Below are 24,029 nucleotides of genomic sequence, written 5' to 3'. Positions count from 1 at the left end.
GAATTTAATTTAATCCCGTTTGCACAGATCATAATGCGAGTGAAACTTGCTGCATGCGGCTTCAAAGAGAACATAGTGTTATCGCGAAAATTTTTCACGTTGTATAAATTATGCGAGGAGCAGCTCAGCAAACAAGTGCATTATGATTTCGGATTAAGAAACATTTTATCGTGTTTACGCACGCTCGGAGCTCAAAAGCGCGCGCACCCCACCGATTCCGAAGAGACCACGCTTATGAGGGTATTACGGTACAAAACATACAATTGTTACAATCTTGTCTTGAGAAATTATTTGAATACAGAAAGGGGTGATATACTTTCGCATTAATTTCCTTCAGTGATATGAATCTGTCTAAATTGGTAGACGAAGATGAGTCCCTTTTTATGTCGCTTATTGAGGATATGTTTCCGGGTATTAAGCTAACAACAAAGACGTATAAAGAATTACAGAAAGCGATTGCTAACGCTACAGTTGCTCTTGGCATAATGAATCATAGCGAATGGAATTTAAAAACTGTACAGGTATGTCTGATATTTTTAACATATGTATATGATATTCTGGCATATATTTATTTTTCTGAGAGAGAAAAATTCTTTCTAGTGCGATATATATACGCAAAATTAACATAAATTATATTATCATTGGAGAAAAATAAATGACGATAGTGTTTCCTTTCTAGCTGTACGAAACATCGCTCGTTCGCCATGGTTTGATGATTTTGGGACCAACGGGATCTGGTAAAACGCGATGCATGTGGGCGTTGATGAGAGCTCTAACAGAAATGGGTATACCGCATAAGGAAATTAGAATGAATCCAAAAGTTAGTATTTGTGAATTAAAAATATTTCTTCATTATTCATGAAGCATTTCAAAGTAGAAATAACTTTTCGCTGAGTTAATACAAAAGAAATATCGATAGGCGATAACTGCATCTCAAATGTTTGGAAAACTCGATGTTGCAACGAACGATTGGACGGATGGTATATTTTCTACTATATGGCGAAGATCCATGCAAGCGAAGAAAACAGAGAATTTATGGATCGTATTGGACGGTCCTGTCGATGCAGTATGGATTGAAAATTTAAATTCCGTCCTGGACGACAATAAAACGTTGACATTAGCAAATGGAGATCGCATTGTAATGGCACCGAATACGAAATTAGTGTTCGAACCTGACAATGTGGATAACGCGTCTCCGGCGACCATATCGCGCATGGGAATGGTCTTTGTTAGTGCCTCTGTGTTGAAATGGAATTCAATTTTAGAGGTAATACGAATCTGGGGTTTTCATGATAGCGATACTTTACGTGCGGAAGCCCATTTCGATGTTGCAATACTTTTTATAGGGTTGGCTTAAAAAATGTTCCACCAATGAAGCCGAAGTGTTACGAATGTTGTTTCATAAAATATATGACGATGCGCATACATTTGTTCAAACAAAGCTTCATGCTAAAATGACGCTTTTAGAAGCGCTTTATATACGTCAATGTATTGACCTATTGGAAGGTTTGAATATCGGAAATTCTGATCCAACCAGTAAATATGTGATATTCTCTTCTATATTCAAATATTTATTTAATAGAAATGGTTAAACAATATCAACATTACAAACTTTATCACACTTTATCACACCATATTTATCTTGTTTCTCTGTTTCATCTTTTTTTATGCTTGTAATTTTTAATATTCTCTTTTAATTTTAAAATATTACTTTTATTATTAATATTTAATATAATACATAATATGACTTTATTAATCTATTCTATTTTATTATTTTATAATATCACTTTTAATTTTAATATTATTTTTATTATTAATATTTAATATAATTTTTATTATTTTCTTCTAATTTTAATATTCTTTTCTTTCTTAATTTGCCATGTTAGTATTTCTAATAATATGACGTATAATCTACACAACAGATTAAAATCAGCTAAGATTTATATTTAGATTTTAATCTTTGACAAAATACTTGTTGAATACTTAATTAAAATCGTAATTTACAGAAATATTGCCTGAGCGTCATATCGAGAAACTCTTTTTGTTCTCTCTCATGTGGAGCCTTGGTGCTGTATTGGAGCTCGACGGGCGACTCGCGTTGCAAGAATATCTTGTAAATCACGAATCAAATTGTAGATGGCCAAGTTATACAGTTCGTATGATATATAATTTTATGATATATTATTTTTAATTTGCTGAAACAATACAGCATTCTTGATCTCTTACGACTTATAAATATTCGATAGGAAGACGAAACTATTTTTGAGTATCTGGTATCGGATGATGGAAAGTGGATACATTGGAGTAAAATGGTGTCAGAATTCGAATATCCTCCAGATCGCATTTTGGAGTACCATACTATTCTTGTGCCTAATGTCGATAATACAAGAACGTTATACCTAATCGATATTATCGCGAAACAGGAAAAAGCAGTACTTTTGATAGGTAAATGAATTAGCATGTTTTCGATAATTGGCTCAATTAAATGTGAATCATTATATCTTAACATTAATTATACAGGGTGAATTTTAATGGTTATGTCAATCTTTTTATCATGCAGGAGATTACCGACCGCAATTGTAATAAATTGATCGGTACATAGATGTCAGATAATTGGATCGACCGTATCGAAGGCCGGGATATAATGTGTACAATTAAAGCAAGTGAAAAGCTGAAATTATGTGTGCAGTATGGATTTATTTTTATTATTAAAGCTACGTATTTATTATTATTATTATTATTATTATTATTATTAAAGCCACGTATACATATTCGATATATTAAAACAGTAAGAATACATATTTAAAAATTTAGTTCAAATTTAACACTTTAATGTTTCATGTAAAACTTTATTTCAAATTCTGCATTTATTTTTATGATAAATTTTTATTATTGTTTTATACGCTAAAGATATGTAGCATTTCTTCCTTTTTGAAATAAAATTACGCAATTGTTTCATGAGAAATACATTCTTATGAAATAATTACGTAATTTTAATTTAAGAAGGAAGAAAATTTTTTGCTGCGTATTTTTAGCATATAAACAATAATAAAAATTTACCATAAAAATAAATGCGGAATTTGAAATAAAGTTTTACATGAAACATTAAAGTGTTAAATTTGAACTAAATTTTTAAATATATATTCTTACTGCTTTAATATATCGAATATGTATACGTAGCTTTAATAATAATAATAATAATAATAATAATAATAATAATAATAATAATAATAATAATAATAATAATAATAATAAATACGTAGCTTTAATAATAAAAATAAATCCATACTACACACATAAATTCAGCTTTTAAGGGGATCCTAAAGTGACTTTTTTACCGATATAACATTATATTTCTTTTGTACCGAAATCTTTTTATTAATTGCACAGAATAGTAAATGCTTTTCCACGATTAAAGTACACACAGAAACAAACCGGGAACCTCTCGATTTTATGTTAAAAAACAAAAAAAATTGAAAAATTACAATTTTTTTATCGGCTTCTGTAGCAATATTTGCTTTGTATGTACAAAATAAGATAGGTTCCCGCTAGATATTGCACGAAGGAATATAAATAAACTCATTTCTAAAAGTTTATTTATATTCCTTCGTGCAATATCTAGCGGGAACCTATCTTATTTTGTACATACAAACTGCAAAACTTTTATATTAAGCAAATATTGTTACGACTTTTTTACGATTTTTCAATTTTTTTTGGTTTTTAACATAAAATCGGGGGTTCCCGGTTTGTTTCTGTGTGTACTTTAATCGTGGAGAAGCATTTACTATTCTGTGCAATTAATAAAAAGATTTCGATACAAAAAGAAATATAATGTTATATCGGTAAAAGAGTCACTTTAGGATCCCCTTAACTTGCTTTAATTGTACATATCCCGGCCTTCGATACGGTCGATCCAATTATCTGACATCTATGTACCGATCAATTTATTACATTTGCGGTCGGTAATCTCCCGCATGATAAAAAGATTGACACAACCATTAAAATTCACCCTGTATAGTATAATATAAATTAATTGCATAATAGGGGAAGCGGGCACCGCAAAAAGCGTAATGATGAAAAGCTACATGTCTAAGCATGATCCCGAATATCATTTGAATAAGTTTTTTAATTTTTCTTCAGCATCCACGCCTAATATGGTTCAGGTAATAATTCCAAGTTAACAAACTTTTAATTGAAGTTTTTGAAAATTTATATAATTATGTTCTAAATTATTTTATTGCAAAACTTTTTCCTTTCAGCGCGTATTCGAGAGTTACGTCGAAAAGCAAGTGGGTACTACTTACGGTCCTCCTGGTGGACGAAAAATGAGCATTTTTATCGACGACATAAATATGCCGGCCATAAACGAATGGGGCGATCAAATTACAAACGAGGTTGTCCGTCAGTTAATGGAATACAAAGGATTTTATTCCCTAGATAAACCGGGTGATTTTTGTACTATGCAAGATATTATGTTACTTGCTGCGATGCATCATCCGGGTGGAGGACGAAACGATATCCCATCGCGATTGAAACGGCAATTCAATATTTTTAATTGTACATTACCGTCAAATAAATCTATGGATACAATTTTCAGTAAGGGAATGTTTTTAACAAAATACCATAAAAATACGATAATTTATTTTCAAGCGAATTTATAACAATTACAGGCGTTATCGGCCAAGGCTACTTTTGCACGACAAGATTCTCCGAAATCATCGTCAATTTCTTGCCGAAGCTAATACCATTGACACGAATATTATGGCAGCAAACGAAAGTGAAAATGTTACCGACTCCAGCAAAATTCCATTACGTTTTTAACTTGCGTGATCTGTCTCGTATTTGGGAGGGACTACTTAGAATAGAAAGAGCCGAATGCGAATCTATAACGACGCTGCTGAAATTATGGGAGCACGAATGCACACGCGTGATAGCGGATCGGTTCGTTATTTTTCAAATTATCTTAATATTCTTAAAATATTTTCGCTTAATTATCGCGGCGCGACAATAATGAATTTCTATTTTTTTTTTAGCTTCACCAATGCTGTCGATAAAGAATGGTTTCAAAATACATTAAGGCGGACTGCGGAGAAGATTTTAGGTCCAGATTTTCAATATTACTCTCCAATCGAGACGTATTTTGTTGACTTTTTGCGCGAACCACCAGAACCGACAGGCGACGAGCCGGAAGATTTTGTACTAGAGGCACCTAAGATTTACGAGGAAATACCTAGGTATAGCTTCCGATTCCAGATTTTTATCCGATCGATTCAAAAACAGAATTACATTAATGTTTTCACGTCTCTCGTAGCTACGATACCATTATCACCAAAGTTCAACAAAATATGGAGCAATTTAATGAATACATTCGCGGCATACGTCTTGATTTGGTCTTCTTTCATGATGCTCTAGTGCACTTAATACGAATATCGAGAATACTTGGAGTTCCTAGAGGCAATGCATTGCTGGTGGGTATCGGAGGCTCCGGAAAGCAAAGTCTAACACGACTGGCATCCTTCATTGCAGGATTTACTTTTTTCCAAATAACGTTATCTAGGCAAGTATTAGAATTTTATTAAACATTTATATAATCATGCCTAAAAGAAGGAAACCGTGAAATAATTACGAGAAATATTATGAGATTTAAATAAATTTTGATTTTATTTTTTAAATATAATGAAATCCTTATTTTATATATATATATATATATATATATATATGTATATATATATATATATTTATAACAATATTGCGCGAATATTATAAAGTACGAATAAAGATCTGTGAAAAAGTAATATATGTAATTATATTTTTAGGATTTATAATGTAGCTAGCTTGATGGACGATTTGCGAAAATTATATCGCACTGCCGGTATTGGCAGCAAAGGGATCACATTTATTTTCACGGACAATGAAATAAAAGACGAAGCATTCTTAGAATATATAAATAATGTGCTAAGCGTCGGCGAAGTGGCCAATCTTTTTCCTAAGGACGAGCTAGATGACATTTTGACATTTGTCGCACCGCTAATGAAAAAGGATGATCCCCGACGACCACCGACACAAGACAACCTTTATGATTATTTTATATCGCAAGCGAGAAATAATTTGCATATCGTTTTATGCTTTTCACCAGTGAGTTTTTTTATTATCGCTCTTACAGATTTGCGTTTTTTGAATCTCTTATTTCAGCCTGCTAAATAAATTTAATTAAGTTAGTTGAAGTTAAATAAATTAATAATTATTTATACACAGGTCGGTGGAAAGTTTAGATCTCGAGCATTAAAATTTCCTGCCCTTATATCTGGTTGTACAATAAATTGGTTCTTAAGATGGCCAAAAGACGCATTATACGCAGTCGGTGAACATTTCTTAGGCAAATACAAAGTTATATGTAGCCCAGAAGTAAAGCAACAATTAATGCAAGTTGTAGGTGATATTCAAGATGACGTAAGCGACACCTGTGTAGAATATTTCGATAGGTATCTTATTCTTTTTTTTATTTCAATGTTTGTATATAAAAATATATGATTAATCTAATTTAATTTTAATAAATGCAGGTTTCGACGTCAAATATATGTGACTCCAAAATCATTTTTAACATTTCTCGACAGCTATAAAACGCTGTATAAGCAACGTTTGGATAACATTAATACGCTTGTTTCTCGTATGACTAGTGGTTTGAGCACATTAATTGACGCTGCAGCTCAGGTTGATTTATTACGGAAAGAATTGGAAAAAAATCAAGAAGAGATTGCAGCAAAAAATGTTCAAGTGGAAGCGGTAAGCATTGGAATATTTCTGTAAAATATCAATTTTATTCGATTTTGTGATTTTATCTTTTTATAATAATTTTATCTTTTTATAATAACTTTTTATAATAATATAATATTTTTAGATTCTTGTTACTGTGAACGAGAAAAAGAGAGAAGCTGAAGGTATGAAAGCAAAAGTGCAAGTGTCGAAAGATGAAGCGGAAGCGATTCTACAAGTGATAGCGAAAGATAAGGCTGTGGCAGAACAAAAATTGAAAGCCGCGGAGCCTGCCTTGTTAGAAGCTGAAGCTGCGTTACAGGTGATGCATTATAAGTAATAATTAATGTTATTAATCTCAAACGTCTTTGTTATAAAACAAATGTTTATTGAAAGCCATACATATACTTTAGACTATAAAAGCAGCAGATATCTCTACTGTTCGTAAATTGGCTAAGCCGCCATATTTAATTACACTCATAATGGACTGCGTTCTGATCCTATTTAGAAGAAAGCTAGAACCAGTCAAACCCGATTACGAACATCAATTTTTAACACCTTCATGGGCAGAATCATTAAGAGTAAATATATGTACTAATTTTTAATTGATATTTAATCTATTTATATTAATTGATAAAAAAATCACAAATTTTAAGATAAAAAAACATATGCTTTCTTATTTTAAGCCATGCATTATTTACATTTCTTGTAGGTCATGGCTGATACTAGATTTTTGTATAATTTAAAAAACTTTCCGAAGGATAATATCAATGCTGAAACTGTCGATTTAATGATGCCATATTTAAATTATCATATGTACACTTACGAAGCCGCGAAGCAAGCCTGCGGAGACGTAGCGGGTCTCATACAGTGGACTATCTCTATGGTTGCTTTCTATGAAATAAATAAAGACGTGCTACCTTTAAAGGTATAATGATTTAATTAATAAACATTAATAGAGGTATAAAAAATAGCTATTATCAGTTACTAGTTAATTAAAAATACAATGCTTTATATTTAAGTATGTAATATTTTCTCTCCTTCTTTTCCCTCAATTATTAAACTTGAAAATAACATTGATTATTAATTAACGTCAATAAAAATACATAATATTAAAAAGTATATAATAAGAATGAGAAAAATTTGTAGGCAAATCTTGTTATACAAGAAAGTAAATATGAAAAAGCCAACAAGAATTTGCTCGAGGCCGAAGGACTGCTGAAAGAAAAAGACGACGCTTTAAAAATCGTGCAAAGTGAATTTGATGCCGTGATACAGGAACGACAAGTATAACAACAATAATAATGATACATTAAATAATAATATAATACACACATATGCCTTACATTCATTATTAGATAATCATCGACCAAGCTACAGTTTGTCAAGCAAAAATGGATACCGCGACCGCTATGATTGAAGGATTATCCGGGGAAAGAATAAGATGGACGGAGCAAGTAGCTGTATTTAAATCAGAAACAGAACGTCTTGTCGGAGATGTGTTGGTACTGACCGGATTTCTTTCCTACTGCGGGCCATTCAATCAAGAATTCCGAGTTCTTTTGCAGAGGAAATGGTTTGACTTCATACAAGACAGAAAGATTCCAATTTCTGTTACCATAAATATAGTTAACACATTGACAGATACAGCTACGGTTAGTAAGAAATATAATTGCTGTAAGAAATATAATTATAATTTTTACTGAATGAAGAAACGTTTAATTTGATATAGATCGGCGATTGGAGTTTGCAAGATTTGCCGACCGATGAGTTATCTATTCAAAATGGAATAATTGTAACGAAAGCATCAAGATACCCTCTTTTGATTGATCCACAATTGCAAGGCAAAACGTGGATTAAAAATAAAGAAATGAATTTTGATTTACAAGTACATAGTAAAGCAACATGTGAAATACAGTATAAGAATGATCTGATATAAGATCTTTATTTATTAAATATAAGAGTGATCTGATACATAAGATCTTTATTTATTTTCTAGATAACATGGTTTACACACAAATACTTCAGAAATCATTTAGAAGATTCTATATCGATAGGACGACCGTTATTGATTCAAGATGTAGGGGAAGAGTTAGATCCAGTGTTAGATAATTTGTTGGAAAAGAATTTTATAAAAATAGGAACTTCTTTAAAGGTAAGAAGATATTTTTCGTATTTTTTTACGTGTAATTTGATGTTTGACATAATTTACTGTAATAGGTTAAATTGGGCGACAAAGAAGTGGACGTTAGCAAGGATTTTAGACTTTATATCACGACAAAGTTACCAAATCCCTCTTATACTCCCGAAATATTTGCTCGAGCATCTATAATCGACTTTACAGTTACCATGAAAGGTAAAATTATGTTACAGTCTTTGTACAATTTTAAAATTTATAAATTTATATTCTTTTAAATTATAATTTTATTATAATTTTATATTTTTATTCATTATTATAATATTATAATTTTATTCATTTAATTTTTTTCTTACACTTTACAGGTCTAGAGGACCAACTTTTAGGAAGAGTCATTCTGACAGAAAAGAAGAACCTGGAAACAGAAAGAACGCAATTGATTGCCGACGTAACCGCACATAACAGAAAGATTAAAGAATTAGAAACGAATCTTTTACATAAATTGGGAACCGTACAGGTATGTATGCTTTTTTGAAACATTAATTAAATACCTGCGAAATATACAAATTTAATAATATCATTTTTATGACATTTTTCATGCGTTTAAAGGGCCCTTTGATAGAAGACGTTGAATTAATGTCAGTATTAAATACCACAAAGCAGACAGCGGCGGAAATAAATGAAAAGCTCAGTATCGCAAAGGATACAGAATTAAAAATAGATACAGCACGCGAAGAATTTCGACCGATTGCAACACGTGGTAGCGTTTTATATTTCCTGATATGTGACATGCCGCACGTCAATTGCATGTATCAAACGTCTCTTATTCAATTCTTAGAACGATTTGATATCTCGATGGATAGGTAAATACAGATAATTTTCGGATAAGGATCTGTAATGTGTGACAGATATTTTTAATATTAATAAATTCAACTCTTTCTTTTATTGAGACATGTATACGGAATCATAATTCTCTTGATTAGGTCCGAGAAAAGTCCAGTTAATCAAAGAAGGATAAATTATATTATCGAGTATCTGACGTACGATATATTTAAGTACAAAGCACGCGGACTTTACGAGATACACAAATATATGTTCATTTTATTGATGACACTAAAAATTGATCTACAACGCGGCAGCATTACGCACGAAGAGTTTCAGTATCTTATTAAGGGCGGCGCAGCGCTGGATCTGAAAGCGGTCGAGCCGAAACCTTGCAAATGGATTACGGATGTGACATGGCTTAATCTGATTGCACTCTCGTCATTGCGACAATTTCAGTACATTGTATCTCAAGTACCCGCTTCCGAGAAAGTTTGGAAACATTGGTTCGACAAAGAGGCACCAGAAGAGGAAGTTATACCAGATGGTTATAACGTTTTGGACACATTCCGTCGATTGCTCTTAATTAGGTAATCTTTTCATATCGTTAAAAAATCAAGATCAAGCAAAATATCGTAAAAATGTATAAAATACATGAAATATTTTGAAAAGTTTAAGCATCTAAAATCGAAAATTTAAAATATCAATAGATTGCTCTCGAATTTTTTTTTTAAATAGAAAATTTCAAATATTGTGTTACTAATTTAAGCGAAATAATGTGCTTTATAGAGCTTGGTGCATGGACAGAGCATTGTCGCAATCTAGGAAATACATAGCGTCTTCCTTAGGAGCGAAATATGCAGAGCCCGTGATTACGCTTTTGGACGTGATGCATAGCGAGTCAAGACCAAACACGCCAATGATTTGTTTCTTAAGTATGGGCTCCGATCCTACGCCTAGTATCGAGCAACTCGCGAAGAGGATGGAGATCGTTTGTAGAAGCGTATCGATGGGACAAGGTCAAGAAGTTCATGCTCGTCGACTACTCAATAGCGCGAAAACTGAGGTACACATATGCACAATATGGAGAGAAGAATTCTTCAGGGTACAACGTTCCTTAAATATTAATTGGAACAATTCACAGGGTTTCTGGGCATTATGCCAGAATTGCCATTTAGGTTTGGAATACATGGCGGAATTGGCAAACTTTCTCTTAGAAATGGAGGCACCTCATCCGGATTTCCGTGTATGGATCACGACGGAACCGCACAAAGATTTTCCCGTTTCCTTGCTGCAAATGTCTATAAAATATACATACGAACCTCCGCAAGGTAGGTATCTATATTTTTACGTCTTTGAATAAAAGTACAGCATCTTATAAAAAAATGGCGAGGGCAGGATAGTCGAAATATGATTTTTCTCCGTTAGGAGTACGCGCTGGTTTGTTGGCGACCTATAGCGGCATGAATCAGGAGATACTGGATCAATGCGATGCCGCGCAATATATACCGCTAATATACACCGTGTCTTTTTTGCACACGATAGTTCAGGAGAGACGGAAGTTTGGTCCTCTTGGGTGGAACATACCTTACGAATTTAATTTGGCGGACTGGTTGGCGTCCTGCATGTTTATAAATAATCACTTGAACGATTATGATCCGAAGCGCGGTATAAATTGGCAGATTGTGCGGTAAACGACAATTTTACATCGTCTTTCTTTCCTTTAGCGGTGGCGTCAATATCTTCTATTTATACATATGTTATATAATTGTTACAGTTATATGATAGGTGAAGTGCAATACGGTGGACGTGTTACGGACGATTACGATAAAAGATTGTTAAATACTTTCGCGAAAGTATGGTTTACAGATGCGCTTTTTGCGGAAGGTTTCATTTTTTACAAGGGTTATCCTCTCTTGATATTTAAAGTAGTGAGCGATTATCTAAAGGCGATAGATGCCATGAGTACTATAGATCCGCCGCAAGTATATGGCTTGCATCCAAATGCAGATATTACGTAAGATTTTTGTGCGAAAGGAAATAGATATATTACAATAAGCAGATATATACAAATAAGCAGAATTACCCAAAGTAATTGAAAAATAATGTGTGTATTATATTGTAGATACCAGAGTAACACTACGCAGGCTGTATTAGATACGATAATATCTGTGCAACCGAAAGAAGCGGGTGCTGTTGGAGCAGAATCCCGGGAGGTAGTTGTTACAAGACAGGCAAAGGAAATGCTAGATAAAGTTCCAGCACTATACGATATGTTTCAAGTTAAAGAAAGGTTCGCATCAATTTATTTACTTTTTTTCTTTTTAATTATAAACTATTTTTTCGAGCGATTAATAAAGCGAGATCTATTTTCTTGAAAATGATTAACGAATTTTTTAACGTTATCGCAGATTACGCGCAATGAATCATGCTGCTCCGATGAATATTTTTCTAAAGCAAGAGATCGATAGGATACAAGTAGTTATAAAACTGATTCGCATTACACTCAAGGATCTTTTGCTGGCTATAGAAGGCGTAATTATAATGAGCGAGGTAATTTTCTTAAGGTTCTAATTATACGGTTGTTAGAGCACAGTTTCACAAAGAATAAATGCGAATACATTAAAGGAATTGCGAGATGCTCTCGATAATATATACGACGCGAAAATACCAAGAATCTGGAAAGCTCGATCATGGGAGTCCGCTTCCTTGGGTTTCTGGTTTACGGAACTATTAGAAAGAAACCAACAATTCTCGACTTGGCTGCAGAGTGGGAGACCGGCAAAGTTTTGGATGACCGGATTTTTTAATCCACAAGGTAAACTATATCGTGTTGAATGAATTCTTGATAAATTTTAAAAATTATAAAAATTATAATTATAAAAATATCAAGTTCAATTAAAAACTGGGTTTATAGGATTTTTAACGGCAATGAAACAGGAAATAACGCGGGCTCATAAATGGGCTTTGGATAATGTTACGCTTCATAATGAAGTTTTGCGTAATCTTGCGGAGGAGATCAAGGCACCGCCACCTGTATGCAATAATAATTAGTGTAACGCACATATACAACGTCGTGCATAAAAATTAATATTAACGATAAATATTCGTTAAACAGGAAGGTGTTTACGTTTATGGGCTATTTCTGGAAGGTGCCGGCTGGGATAGAAGAAATAGTCGTCTGTGCGAATCGGCAAATAAAGTCCTTTACGTATTAATGCCAGTAATACATATTTTTGTCTTACATAATGTTCCAGATAAGAGTCCGAAATTGTATCAGGTAAATATGAGAGTATGATTAATAGATTTTAAAATATTTATATGTTTACAATTTTAAAAATAATAAGATAGATATTTCTCATTTTTAAATGTTTCTCTCCCTGCGCAGTGTCCCGTGTATAAAAAACCTCAGAGGACTTATATATTATTAATAACACCGCTTTGGCTGCAAACCATAAAAAGTCCTGATTATTGGATATTACGTGGCGTCGCTTTGTTATGTGATAATAAATAATTCTATTATAAATAAAAGCAATATTGCTTTGAAACTCTCTGTTACAGATTTTCCACGCATTATGCGTCTGAATTTAAAATTGCATATGTTTCAAATAAAATAGACAAAATAAAAAGCAAAAAATAAATAAATAAGAATTTGAGAATTAACAATGGAATGATAAATTATCAAAATGAATTATCAAGAATCAAAAATGAATTAATTAATAAATGAGTCTGTTATCTATCGCGAATTGTACTTTGGGATAAACGATAATTTTACGGAACCTAAATTACCGACGCACGTCGAACCTGCATTACCTACTCAACTCATAAAGTGGCGCACTCTGTGCCAGAGTGCGCAAACTACTTAGCGCGATGCTTGTATAATTCAAATAGAGTTGAATTGTGCGCGACGTAAAGTGAAATGAGTGTTTTGTGAAATTCGTTCTCTATCCATCGCAATCCAGCGCAAATTAATTATGCAAGCAGCAATCGATATTGTAATAATTTCATTAACGATGTAAGTAATATAATTATTATATTATTTCATATATTATCTTACAATACGCACGTTGCGGACAAGTTTTATTTATTAGGTTAAATTTCGACTTTCGATTACGCGCAATCTTTTGCTTTCGAGGATTGTTAAAGTGATGGTAAATATAAAGAAACTATAAAAAACTATATCACACTATAATTAAGTTTTTAAAATTAATATAGGAAGCAATTTAATATACATATATGTGAATATTTATATGTTTGAATTTTAAATAAACAGCCTAGTGTATATGTTTGAATGTCTTGCTTACTCAAAGTTGAGCGAAATGTATAATCCAATGCATTTTCATAATAAACATTCGTATTATTGTTTCAGTGTGATAAAGAAACACGGCCAGCTATACCAGTGCAGGAGTGTCATAATAATTTCTTCAAACTTTCCAATTTGCAACGAGCACGACGGAACAGTGTGTCACTCCTTTTCTTTTCTGTTATACTATTTGTCATGTGCTATGTTCAACTATGTTTCTCATCGGCTTATACTTTACCGTGAGTAATGATGCATTTGTTAAACAAATTATTTTTGTTAAGGAGAAAATCTTATTTTTTGTGACCCTCTTTCTTAACATATATATAGAATATTCAACTCAAAATTTATATATGTATATATAAAAATATATTTATTTATTTATTTATAATAATAGATAATTCCTTAGAATAGAATTTTCTTAAAGAAACCATGATCTGCGAAAAAATGTGATGCTCATTGTGATTTAAATAATTATTCCTAATAAATGATATATTGCATTATTTAATTTCTGAAAAAAATGCGATGCTGGTTATGATTTAAATAATTTTCCTAATAAGTGATATGCATTCTAAAATCCAATACATCACTTACAGCATTTTTTGCATTTTTTTAGAAATTATAAAAATTTAAGAAAATTCTTAAGAATTATTCATTATTAAATTTCTTTACTCTGGATATTTAAAGTCTTTTGCCAAACTTGTTAAAAGCACTGTTACTTTCGCCTTTCGTTAATTCGGCCGTTTACCTCCGCGAATAATTGCGCGCCCAAACACGTCGACGGCCTAAATTAACGCAAAGGAAGAAAATAGCGAAACATTTTGTTCCGCAGTATCCCATTACGTTCTATGGCTTTCAACGTATCGTCGTGTTATCCGACTGATATATCTCGTATGTCTATCCACCCTCGCGCCACCGTTAATAGCAGGCAATTTCGTGTTCCCTCGGCTAACCCGTGTAATTGAGCCAATGTGTGTTAATCAGAGGCGCCTCATTTGCCACGGGGAATAGTCCAAATTGCTTTTGTTACCTGGAATATCTTGGTGCGCGGCAATGCTCGTATTGATTTACAAAATTGATATTCTGACTAAAATATGCAACATACGTATACATATATCGAATTACGAAATGCGAGTATATTGATATATCCCGAAACAAAGCGCATTCCTTCGATGAAGTGTTTACTTTTTTTCCTCCTTTTTCATGTACACGTTCTTTCGCACGTAAATAAATATTATATTAATTCGCAAAATATTCGTACAATGAATAGCATTACATGTGACAAAAAAGCTTTGATTTTCAATATTTTTTGATTTATTTTATATGATGCACAATGATGCTGCAAATATTCTGCGCAGAGTGAACAGCTTTTGTGACATATTTTTATAACACAATTTCGGCACATACTTTCACGTCGTCGCGTTCAAAATATTTCTGTCATTTTACGAGAATTTTAGGTTTGCCCGACATACATGTATCGTTACTGGGATGTAACGTAATTTTTTTTCTCTTTGTGATAAAAATTTGATAAAATTTCAAAAACAATTTTCATCTGATTTATTGATTAAGAATTATTGTGATAATAGAGATCTACAATGTAGGCTCTAGTTTAATGTATACACATCTAGCACGTGTGCTAGAGCCTACTACAATAATGTACTATTGCCAAGGGATCGCATTAGTCCGAGTCAGCGCAGTTAATTTTCGATAGTACCGAATCACCCTCGTGATAATTGTCGTCTATGACTTCAACTGCTGATCGTCTTTGTCTACTTGTGCAATGCAAAAGCAGCGTGATTGATTTTCTGCAATTACAAATAGGTACATTATAATTAAGTGTAACATTAATATTTTAAATATAAATATTAAAAAAACATTATTTAATTAAGAAAATTAAAAACTAAATAAAATAAAAATGTCCGCTAATCTTCTTATTCAACTTATTTTGTATATATTTGTAGAATCAAAAAATTTAAGAATTAATTAAATCATAAATTTGAATATATATATCTGAGATTACAAATCTTAAAAATACTGAATGTGAGAATTAAGAATTTTATTACTATTCTTTATTTATATTTATAATTGATAAATCTGGAAATTCAAATTTTAAATCTGTAATTAAAATTTTTTTATAATCTGTATATGATTTAATTAAATTTTAAAGATTTTATTCTACAAATATGTTAATAAATTAAGTTAAATAAAAATATTAGTTAACATTTATCTTGTAAAGTTTAGCTTTTTTTAAATTTTCACAATTATTGGATGTGTTTACTTGTGTGTTTGACATTTCTTTATATTTAAACTATTAATATCATTTTGCATTTTTCATAATGGATTACATAAATGATGATTCTGTTTTTTATTTTTAATAAGAATAAAATATTTATGCAAATATAACGAAAATCATATGATATTAGATGTGCCATTTTAATTAATTTTATAATTGATAAAAATCGATATATCGATTAAAAATTAATTAAAATGGTATATTTAAAGATCTCACATCTATAATATTTCTCTCTAGACATTTAGAAGTAATTTTAACATATATTTTATTTCTTCAAAAATAGATTAATCTTTCTAAATATTGATTATAACTTCTATATTATTATTACTCATCTGTGTGTTTTAAAGTATTGAAATAATTACACTAATAAATTTACATTAGTTATGAATTCTTCATGATTATCTATATATTATTAATTCAGTAAATTATTAATGATTATTATTTCTGATAAATATCCATATATTATTAGTTCTGTAAATTATTGTGAAGGCATGTGCTTACTTTTCAAAGTGTGCCTAACTATTATTAATTTTGATCTAGATTGAATATTTTGCATAAATATATTACTACTTATTTATGTTCTTAGAAAAATTTCAATATCTAAATTTATTATAAGTTTTAATTATGTATTACCAAGTAAATAAGAACTAAAATATCAATATCAATATATATATATATATATATATATATATATATATATAATAGAACATAATATATATATATATATTTATTTATATTGATATTTTTTCATGTTGAACACATCTTCTGCCAATTCTTTTTATTTCGTAAATTCGTTCAGCAAATTTAGTAATTGAGTTTAACAGATACAACAAAATGTAGCAAATAGCGCGTGAAGGTGGTAATCCAAGGGATTTTCTACTCCTCGTACCATTAAGAATAATGTGCGAAATACACTCCAATATAAGGATCTCTAAATTATATATTTCCCACAAGATCGTTGATGTCATCAAACAAGAAATTCAATCTTATTTCTGAGCATTCATACATACTAATTTATTACTATATAAAATAATCTATTTATCCTTTTTGTCTTCATATAATTATAATTTTTCATTACATTTAACAATTAAAGTCTGCTCACTTTCTCATTTTTTTGCATTAATTTATTTTTTTTTTAGATACTTGTCTATCGTTTATTTAATATTTTAATATGATAAGCACTACATTAGAAATATGTAACACCAATGAAAGTTCTATATTTATAAATCAAGATATTTAAAGAAACTATCACTAATTTTTTTAATTTAAGAGAAGTTAGTTAATCGACGTTTGATGTAACGCAGTACTACATTTTCAAAATTTGCAATATTAACTTAAATCCAAGCACTAGCTCTAACGTAACGTAAAAAAATTATCAAGGCAATATAATATTTAGTGCTGAGCCTCATATTTTTGCGCAAAGGTCTACGATGACACCGCGAACATGGCGGTGGCCATAATTCTGTCGACGCAAAGCATAGTATAGCCGAGATGACATTCGTTATCTCGCACAGGACACATGAGCGTCTGGGAGAAGTTTTCTACTCCTCTTAATCGCCGGTCGGCTCACAGACTCGGAAGTTTCTTTTCTCCGTCGTCCAACTCCGTCGCATTTACTTCTAGCAGAGATCGCGGCAACTTTTCCTTAATATAACTAAATGACTGGTCTGAAGGCCGTCGAGAGAATGTTCTCGCGAAAGTTGGCGTCGCGAAGATGAAGAAGCCGCAACGGTTCCGAGACCTGCTCTCGGATTAGACTAGTTTACCGAGATGGTGCCTCGCACTTTGTAACCGTTACGATTGCACACTCGGAGCTCCTTTTGCGTAACACTCGATAAGAATCTTCGAATCTTAATCGCAAATGATAGAATTGAGCTATTAGGAAATATTTGCTTTGTCTCGAGATGCGTCGGAATATTTCTCATATTTATTTTAATATTGAAATATTAAAACCCATAAAGAAGTCTATAACTTGTACTAATTTAAAATAAATTTTAAAAAGATAAGATTTTAATGTTAAAAATGAAGAAAGTGATAATACTCGTTGTCTTTGCTGAGGAAAAATCAATCAAAGTTAATTTTACAGTCAAATTAATCTTGAATAAGTTAATAAATTTATGATTGAAAAGAATAATTACAAAATTTAATGCTCATATATTTGTCGAAAATAAATTAATATTATAAGATATATATTTATTTATTTATATTTAAATGGTTTTGGGATATCGATACATTGAATTGCACCAATCGTGCTCTAATTGCATCACGCGTAGCCACAATAGATCTCTCTTCCGGATAGAGCTTCTCTACGACTCTGTCCGGAAAGGGGAGTCTTCGCTCGTTATCCCGATCGCGGGCGAATCTTATCTTCTTCGTGGTCAGTCCAAACGCGTTTGCCATAAATCTCGGTGCGAGAGAGGCGGTCGAACTAGTGTTATGTATGCGGGACGAGTCCAGTCGCGCAACAACCCCCTTGTTTCAAGTCCGCGTCACCCTTGAGGCCAGCTTTCTGTTCTGACCACCATCTCTAGCTCGGTCTCCAGGCTAACTCGACATTCTGTTGTGTTTGGGAGGGAACAAGAGCGAGGGTGTATGTGTGTATGTGTGTGAGAGAGAGAGGCTTCTCCAGTTTTCGTGGTATGCGCGGTCGCCAAACACGTTAGCCGCGTATGTGCATGTCTCGGGACGGTGAACGCATCTCGCAGTGGTCCCGCTGGTATGCTCGGGACAATAATCGTACCGTCGAGGATGCGCAAACATTGTGCATATATGCACCGCACGACAACGTCCGCTGGCAGCCAACGTGCACCTCCTTTGCACAGAAATCGTCACGTGTCATGCCCTTTTTCCTCTCTCTCTCTCTCTCTCTTTCTCTCTCTCTCCCTCCCTCTTTCTCATCCTCTCTATCCCTAGTCGCAGTTGTATGCTTGCTACCGTTTACAGCGTATCCCAGGATATGCTAGTTCATACAGTCCATACCGCTAGGACATCGTGTATGCTTCTCTCGTGTATGGACATTTTTTGACTTCGGTATGCCAGTCTTTCCGCTCGCTTCTTGTACCTCGCATCATGATTTTGAAATATAAATCTATAGAGCTGATCGCAGTATTTTCCGGTGAAATGGCATCGAAAGAAAGAAAGAAAAAGGAAAAGAAAGACACGGTATGGATAAAATATTATCGTCAATTTGCTTTTCACGACGAGGTAATTTTTAACGAGAAGATTTTTCCGAGCAAAAAACGAAAAAAATCTTCGCAACGTAAGCAAAGAGAAGGAAAGAGAAATAGTTTCTTGAGCAGCAATTTGTACTTCGACATCGTCGCGTCTCTTAAACCGAGGCCGTTTACTCGCTGGTTCTACGTAGCACGGAGTTTCCGCAGCAATTATTATGCTAACGAATGTACCTTTATCCCACCGCAGCGCGTCCGCCGGATGGGTGGCTGGCTGGACTGCGAAAATTTGCAAGAAAGACCGCGGGCAAAGGATGCGGTTGTAACTCCTTTTTTTTTCCTCCCCCTCCCGGTAGACAACTCTAATTGGGCAGAGACGCGTCTAGAAGGGGTGTATTCGCATACGAAGCGCTTAAAATTAGTGGGCGCTGCGATTTAGGGGCGTAAAGGCATCCCGTTTCCCAAAAATCTGGACGACTAAATTCATTTCGGTTAATGTTTCTGCGACATGAATCTCCCGATTTGCGCATCGCCAAAACAAACAAATTTCCGCTATTGATTCGTCTATGCAAGGGAAACCGAAAGAGAAAGAGAGGGAAAGAAAGAGAGAGAAAAAAAAGAGAGAGAGAGAGAGACGCGTGCGGCAGGATATCGTCCTACGGAAATCGCCCGACCCAAAATTCTTTCTCGATAACACCGTATCGACAATGCGCGGCTTATCGAAATTTTTCCTTGTTACTTTAGGGAGGTAGGAGGAGAACCGAACTCTCTCAATTGAAGTGTGCAACGCTCGCGTGCCGAAAGATATTTCCGACATTTTTGTTGCCTAGATATTTACATCGCGATGCAACGGAAGCTCTCTCTTCCTCTCTTTCTCTCTATTTCTTTCTCGTAGAAAAATTGTGCACGCCATTGGAAATCACGCGTTCTCTTTGAAACACGATAGATAAGTAAAGTATCCCTTGAGAAAAAATCTAAATAATATTAAAAATAGAGAAAATTACTATCTTTCTTTTTAGTGTATTTTCATAAATATATACGCTTTTAGATAAATCACTCCAATAGTGTCACGCGGAGAATGTATCTCGATTGTGCGAGCGTATAAAAAATTTGTTTCGTATGTTTCAATTGCAACAATCGGTAATTCTATTCTTCTTTCAATTAAACAGATTTTTTTTTTCATATAAAAGTCAATTCCATTTTATTCCATATTGCATAGTTTAGCGGTTTTAGGAGCGATTTCTTGTTTTTTTTTTATTTTTTGTGAAAGCTTGTTACTTTTTGCTATACGCGTAAGAGACGGCTTTGGCTTAAAAATCTATATTTTTCCGCTTGCGCTTTCAAAAAATTAATGGGCATATCGCCCGCGGGGTTATTTTTGCAAGCTACGGAATAACGTTGAAAGGACGAGCGACATCAACGACGGGCTCGTGGCTGGAATTTGTCGTTGTCGTCAGGATTCTCATCACAAGGAAAAATTTGCGAATGGGGAGATGTGGAAGCGAACATGCCTCCATTCCGACACGAAAAGAAGTACGCGACGAAACGTATATTGTCTGTGATGTATGCCATTAGCGAAATATATTCGTGATCCCTCTGGCAAATGAACAATCTGTATTATATGATAAAAATACATGTACGAATAGTAAGCGTTTTCCCAGAGTATCGTGTCGTGCGTTTATTAATACAGATGTATTTTTGAAGCCGCTTTATGCAATTGGTCCTTCGAATATGAAACTTGTCACATAACAAATTGAAACATTTTTCAGAATCTTTTATCGAACTCGCGATTGTATCTGTCATATTTTTTGAAATGCCTGTCCGCATTGATATTATATCGATTTGTTAATACAATAATACCGTGCAATTTGTACTTTATAAATAAAATATACATCTCTTTTATTTTACACGTATTTTATCGATATAATTCGCACGATGAATATTGTAAAAAGATTCTTATAAAAAATTATTAAAAGAGAGATACAAAATCTTTTATCGCAATTTTTATATTAAATATTAAATATTTATAAAAATATTGAATCTGAAATTAGAATTCCATTATTTCATCTACATAATTAAATAAAGATTAAGTTCTTGTATCTCTTTGAAAATTAATTTTTCAAAAAATCGTTTTTCATCGTTTATAATTTCACAGTTATTAACTGTGCTTCAACTGTATTTGTCTCAAACTAAAATAAAAAAGTTATCCGTAACATTTCATACGCTAGTTGCAAATTATTCCACATAAAAATGGATATATTTTTATATTTCACGGATTCACATCTGTATGACATGTTCCATCGTATATCGCGATCGACGATCGCTTCCACTTCAGACCGATTTCCGAGCATAATACGAATCGACCGTGCTTCGAATTCTATTATTTTATCGGCCGTGACGGCTGGAAGGCGCGAAAATTGCGTCAGAACGCATTGCCGCTGCCATCTCGTACACTCTTCTGCCGGTTCGCGCGGACGCTAACTAATCTGATTAATATCCGATTTGGACGATGGATAATGAAAACGGCAGGTAGTACGCCATGACACCTACATCCACAGGTGGCCAATTAATTTACAAGCGCACACACTTTACGTGACATCGACATATCCCGGGCATGAAGTCACGTCTCTCCCTTTGATCTACGAACAGGTACCTAGGACACGATCAATCCTTTGTGCGTATGGCCGTGCTATATGTACACGTCGATGGATCGGCGATCGTCGGCACTTTTGTCAAAATTTCGTTTTCGCATCCATCGATCGAGAGTAGGACCAGATGTCACCGTCAGACACGCATCTCATTGTTGTTGACCGCGTTAAAGTTTCCTTTACCTCGCCACAGCTCTCCGTTTAATAATCGTAATGGAAACAGGTGGCGAGACCACGTGGTAAAAGCGCCATATCCTTCGATGAAGTTGGCACGGCCTCCCCCGCGAATCGCAACGCGAGAGTAAATATCGCGCTGCCCCTCTGCCTGGCACTCGTTCTTGATTAATCAATAGAGCGCTCTCCGCGACGTTCGAAATTACGAGCGCGGATTACGAGCAGCGACGAATCAACCGTAAATCCTGTGACGCGGCCTGGCGCTCGCGCAAACGGCCCCGTTTCCATGAAATTTAAAACGGGGGATTACAAACGGAGATATTTTTTACGAGGACACGCGCGCTTTATCGGAATATTTTTACTCTCGATCGACCGTGCCGCTTTTGGTTGCAATACTCAGTTTTGCTCGTTTGATTCTGCCGCTTGTTGTACGAACATTGCGGTGCGAAATCCTCGTCATGATTCGTTTGCAAAATTTATATATCCGTGTTTCAAAACAAACATTATCTTACCGTATCTTATTATATTTTTTCGATATGTATCGCGTGTGTACGTCCGTTTGCAATCTCTTTCTTTCCAAGATTGGTTTACCACTTCGGATTTTTTCGACATCGCGGTCGTTTCTTCTTTTTTGAATTACCCCAGCGGACTTAGGCGATCGTTGGCCGCGAGGTCAGCGAGGATAGGGCTGAAATTGCACTCCTGAAACCGGACAAGACAATAATTTCTCGAAACTCTCTGGGGAACGAAGGAAAGCAAAGGGAAGCTTCTTCGTGAAATAAAAAGAGTTGTCATAAGGGCTGCGAAAGGAAACTTATTTCTGCGAATACGTCGTAAATTTTTTCTATTAGCGGATGCTTTGACGTTAATTTGCGCGATAATTTTAATCTTACCGAAATAATATTCCGCACAACCGGAATGTGATTGACAAAATTATAATTAATTATAATAAATAAAATATTTATTACGATTCCCCTGAATATGAATTTTGTGCTATTAATAATAATAATTTCTTAATAATAATAATTTCTTTTTTCTCTTCGTTGAAAAGAAATTTCATTATTACTTTTGGGTGACAGGTGGAATTTTTAATAGACTTTTTCGTCATCTCATCATTATTTTGCCATATTAAAATATATGTGTTTGCGTCGCTTTAATAACATAACGCGATGAGACACCTTCGGGAAAAACACTGGCGATGGCAGCCGGTCTAAGTGCTTTCGCAGCATACCATCGTGGTCTCGCAAATCACTCGAAGGCGGTTGCGATAATAGTACCGCTTTAACGCGACAAAATATCGTTAGTCCTTCGCCTCCATTAAATTGCTTCAACAAGATGACAAACCCGACAGCTCGGGATCGAAAGAAATTTAATAGAGGATTTTACGATAACAACGCGTGAAAGGCCGCGTCGAGCCCAAAAGACGGAACGTAGGTGACGAGAATTAAATTTCACTATGTGATACCACCATGAGACACTTTACAATTTAGGGAATCGCTTGCATGTACATATATGTTAAGGGTAGCGTTTACATATAAAAGTTCCAAAATGTCATATCACATTTATTTTTCCGGGGGATAAACGAGAAAATATAGGATAAGATATAAACATTATTCTTTCTTTCATATTCTTATTAAATTTTTATAGAAACTGCTACATCATTAATACACAAAAATGCTCTCAAGATGAATGCACGGTAACTTCTGAAAATCTCTATTATATTCTTATATTT

The 24,029-nt window shown here is 33.5% G+C and overlaps 1 protein-coding gene across 9 annotated transcripts in view; it reads left to right on the top strand.

The window, feature by feature from the left end:
• Kl-3 (dynein heavy chain 8, axonemal kl-3) overlaps positions 1–24,029 on the top strand; it is a 207,218-nt gene that overhangs the window by 11,678 nt on the left and 171,511 nt on the right. For 2 of the 9 annotated variants that reach the window (XM_083102462.1, XM_083102457.1), the window contains exons 31-67: positions 28–248; positions 338–521; positions 680–820; positions 920–1,267; positions 1,347–1,536; positions 2,007–2,152; positions 2,247–2,445; positions 4,045–4,163; positions 4,260–4,596; positions 4,671–4,941; positions 5,034–5,234; positions 5,312–5,557; positions 5,817–6,135; positions 6,256–6,482; positions 6,561–6,783; positions 6,899–7,075; positions 7,167–7,334; positions 7,466–7,681; positions 7,903–8,040; positions 8,112–8,408; positions 8,486–8,641; positions 8,753–8,908; positions 8,974–9,109; positions 9,256–9,407; positions 9,500–9,753; positions 9,874–10,302; positions 10,502–10,778; positions 10,857–11,043; positions 11,141–11,402; positions 11,490–11,729; positions 11,838–12,005; positions 12,124–12,265; positions 12,341–12,530; positions 12,630–12,748; positions 12,831–12,992; positions 14,082–14,254; positions 14,845–15,183. In XM_083102462.1, coding sequence (XP_082958588.1) covers positions 28–248; positions 338–521; positions 680–820; positions 920–1,267; positions 1,347–1,536; positions 2,007–2,152; positions 2,247–2,445; positions 4,045–4,163; positions 4,260–4,596; positions 4,671–4,941; positions 5,034–5,234; positions 5,312–5,557; positions 5,817–6,135; positions 6,256–6,482; positions 6,561–6,783; positions 6,899–7,075; positions 7,167–7,334; positions 7,466–7,681; positions 7,903–8,040; positions 8,112–8,408; positions 8,486–8,641; positions 8,753–8,908; positions 8,974–9,109; positions 9,256–9,407; positions 9,500–9,753; positions 9,874–10,302; positions 10,502–10,778; positions 10,857–11,043; positions 11,141–11,402; positions 11,490–11,729; positions 11,838–12,005; positions 12,124–12,265; positions 12,341–12,530; positions 12,630–12,748; positions 12,831–12,992; positions 14,082–14,254; positions 14,845–14,977 — 7,704 coding nt within the window. In that variant the 3' untranslated portion in view covers positions 14,978–15,183. The other 7 variants (XM_083102472.1, XM_083102466.1, XR_014439390.1 and 4 more) reach the window with 6 other exon arrangements.

Source organism: Camponotus vicinus, unplaced genomic scaffold (genome assembly GCF_025532165.1).
Source record: "Camponotus vicinus isolate PSW18456_S1 unplaced genomic scaffold, iyCamVici1.0 SCAF_1, whole genome shotgun sequence".
In the NCBI taxonomy this organism is placed as follows: Eukaryota; Metazoa; Arthropoda; class Insecta; order Hymenoptera; family Formicidae; genus Camponotus; species Camponotus vicinus.
This window is presented reverse-complemented; position numbering and strand designations above follow the sequence as displayed.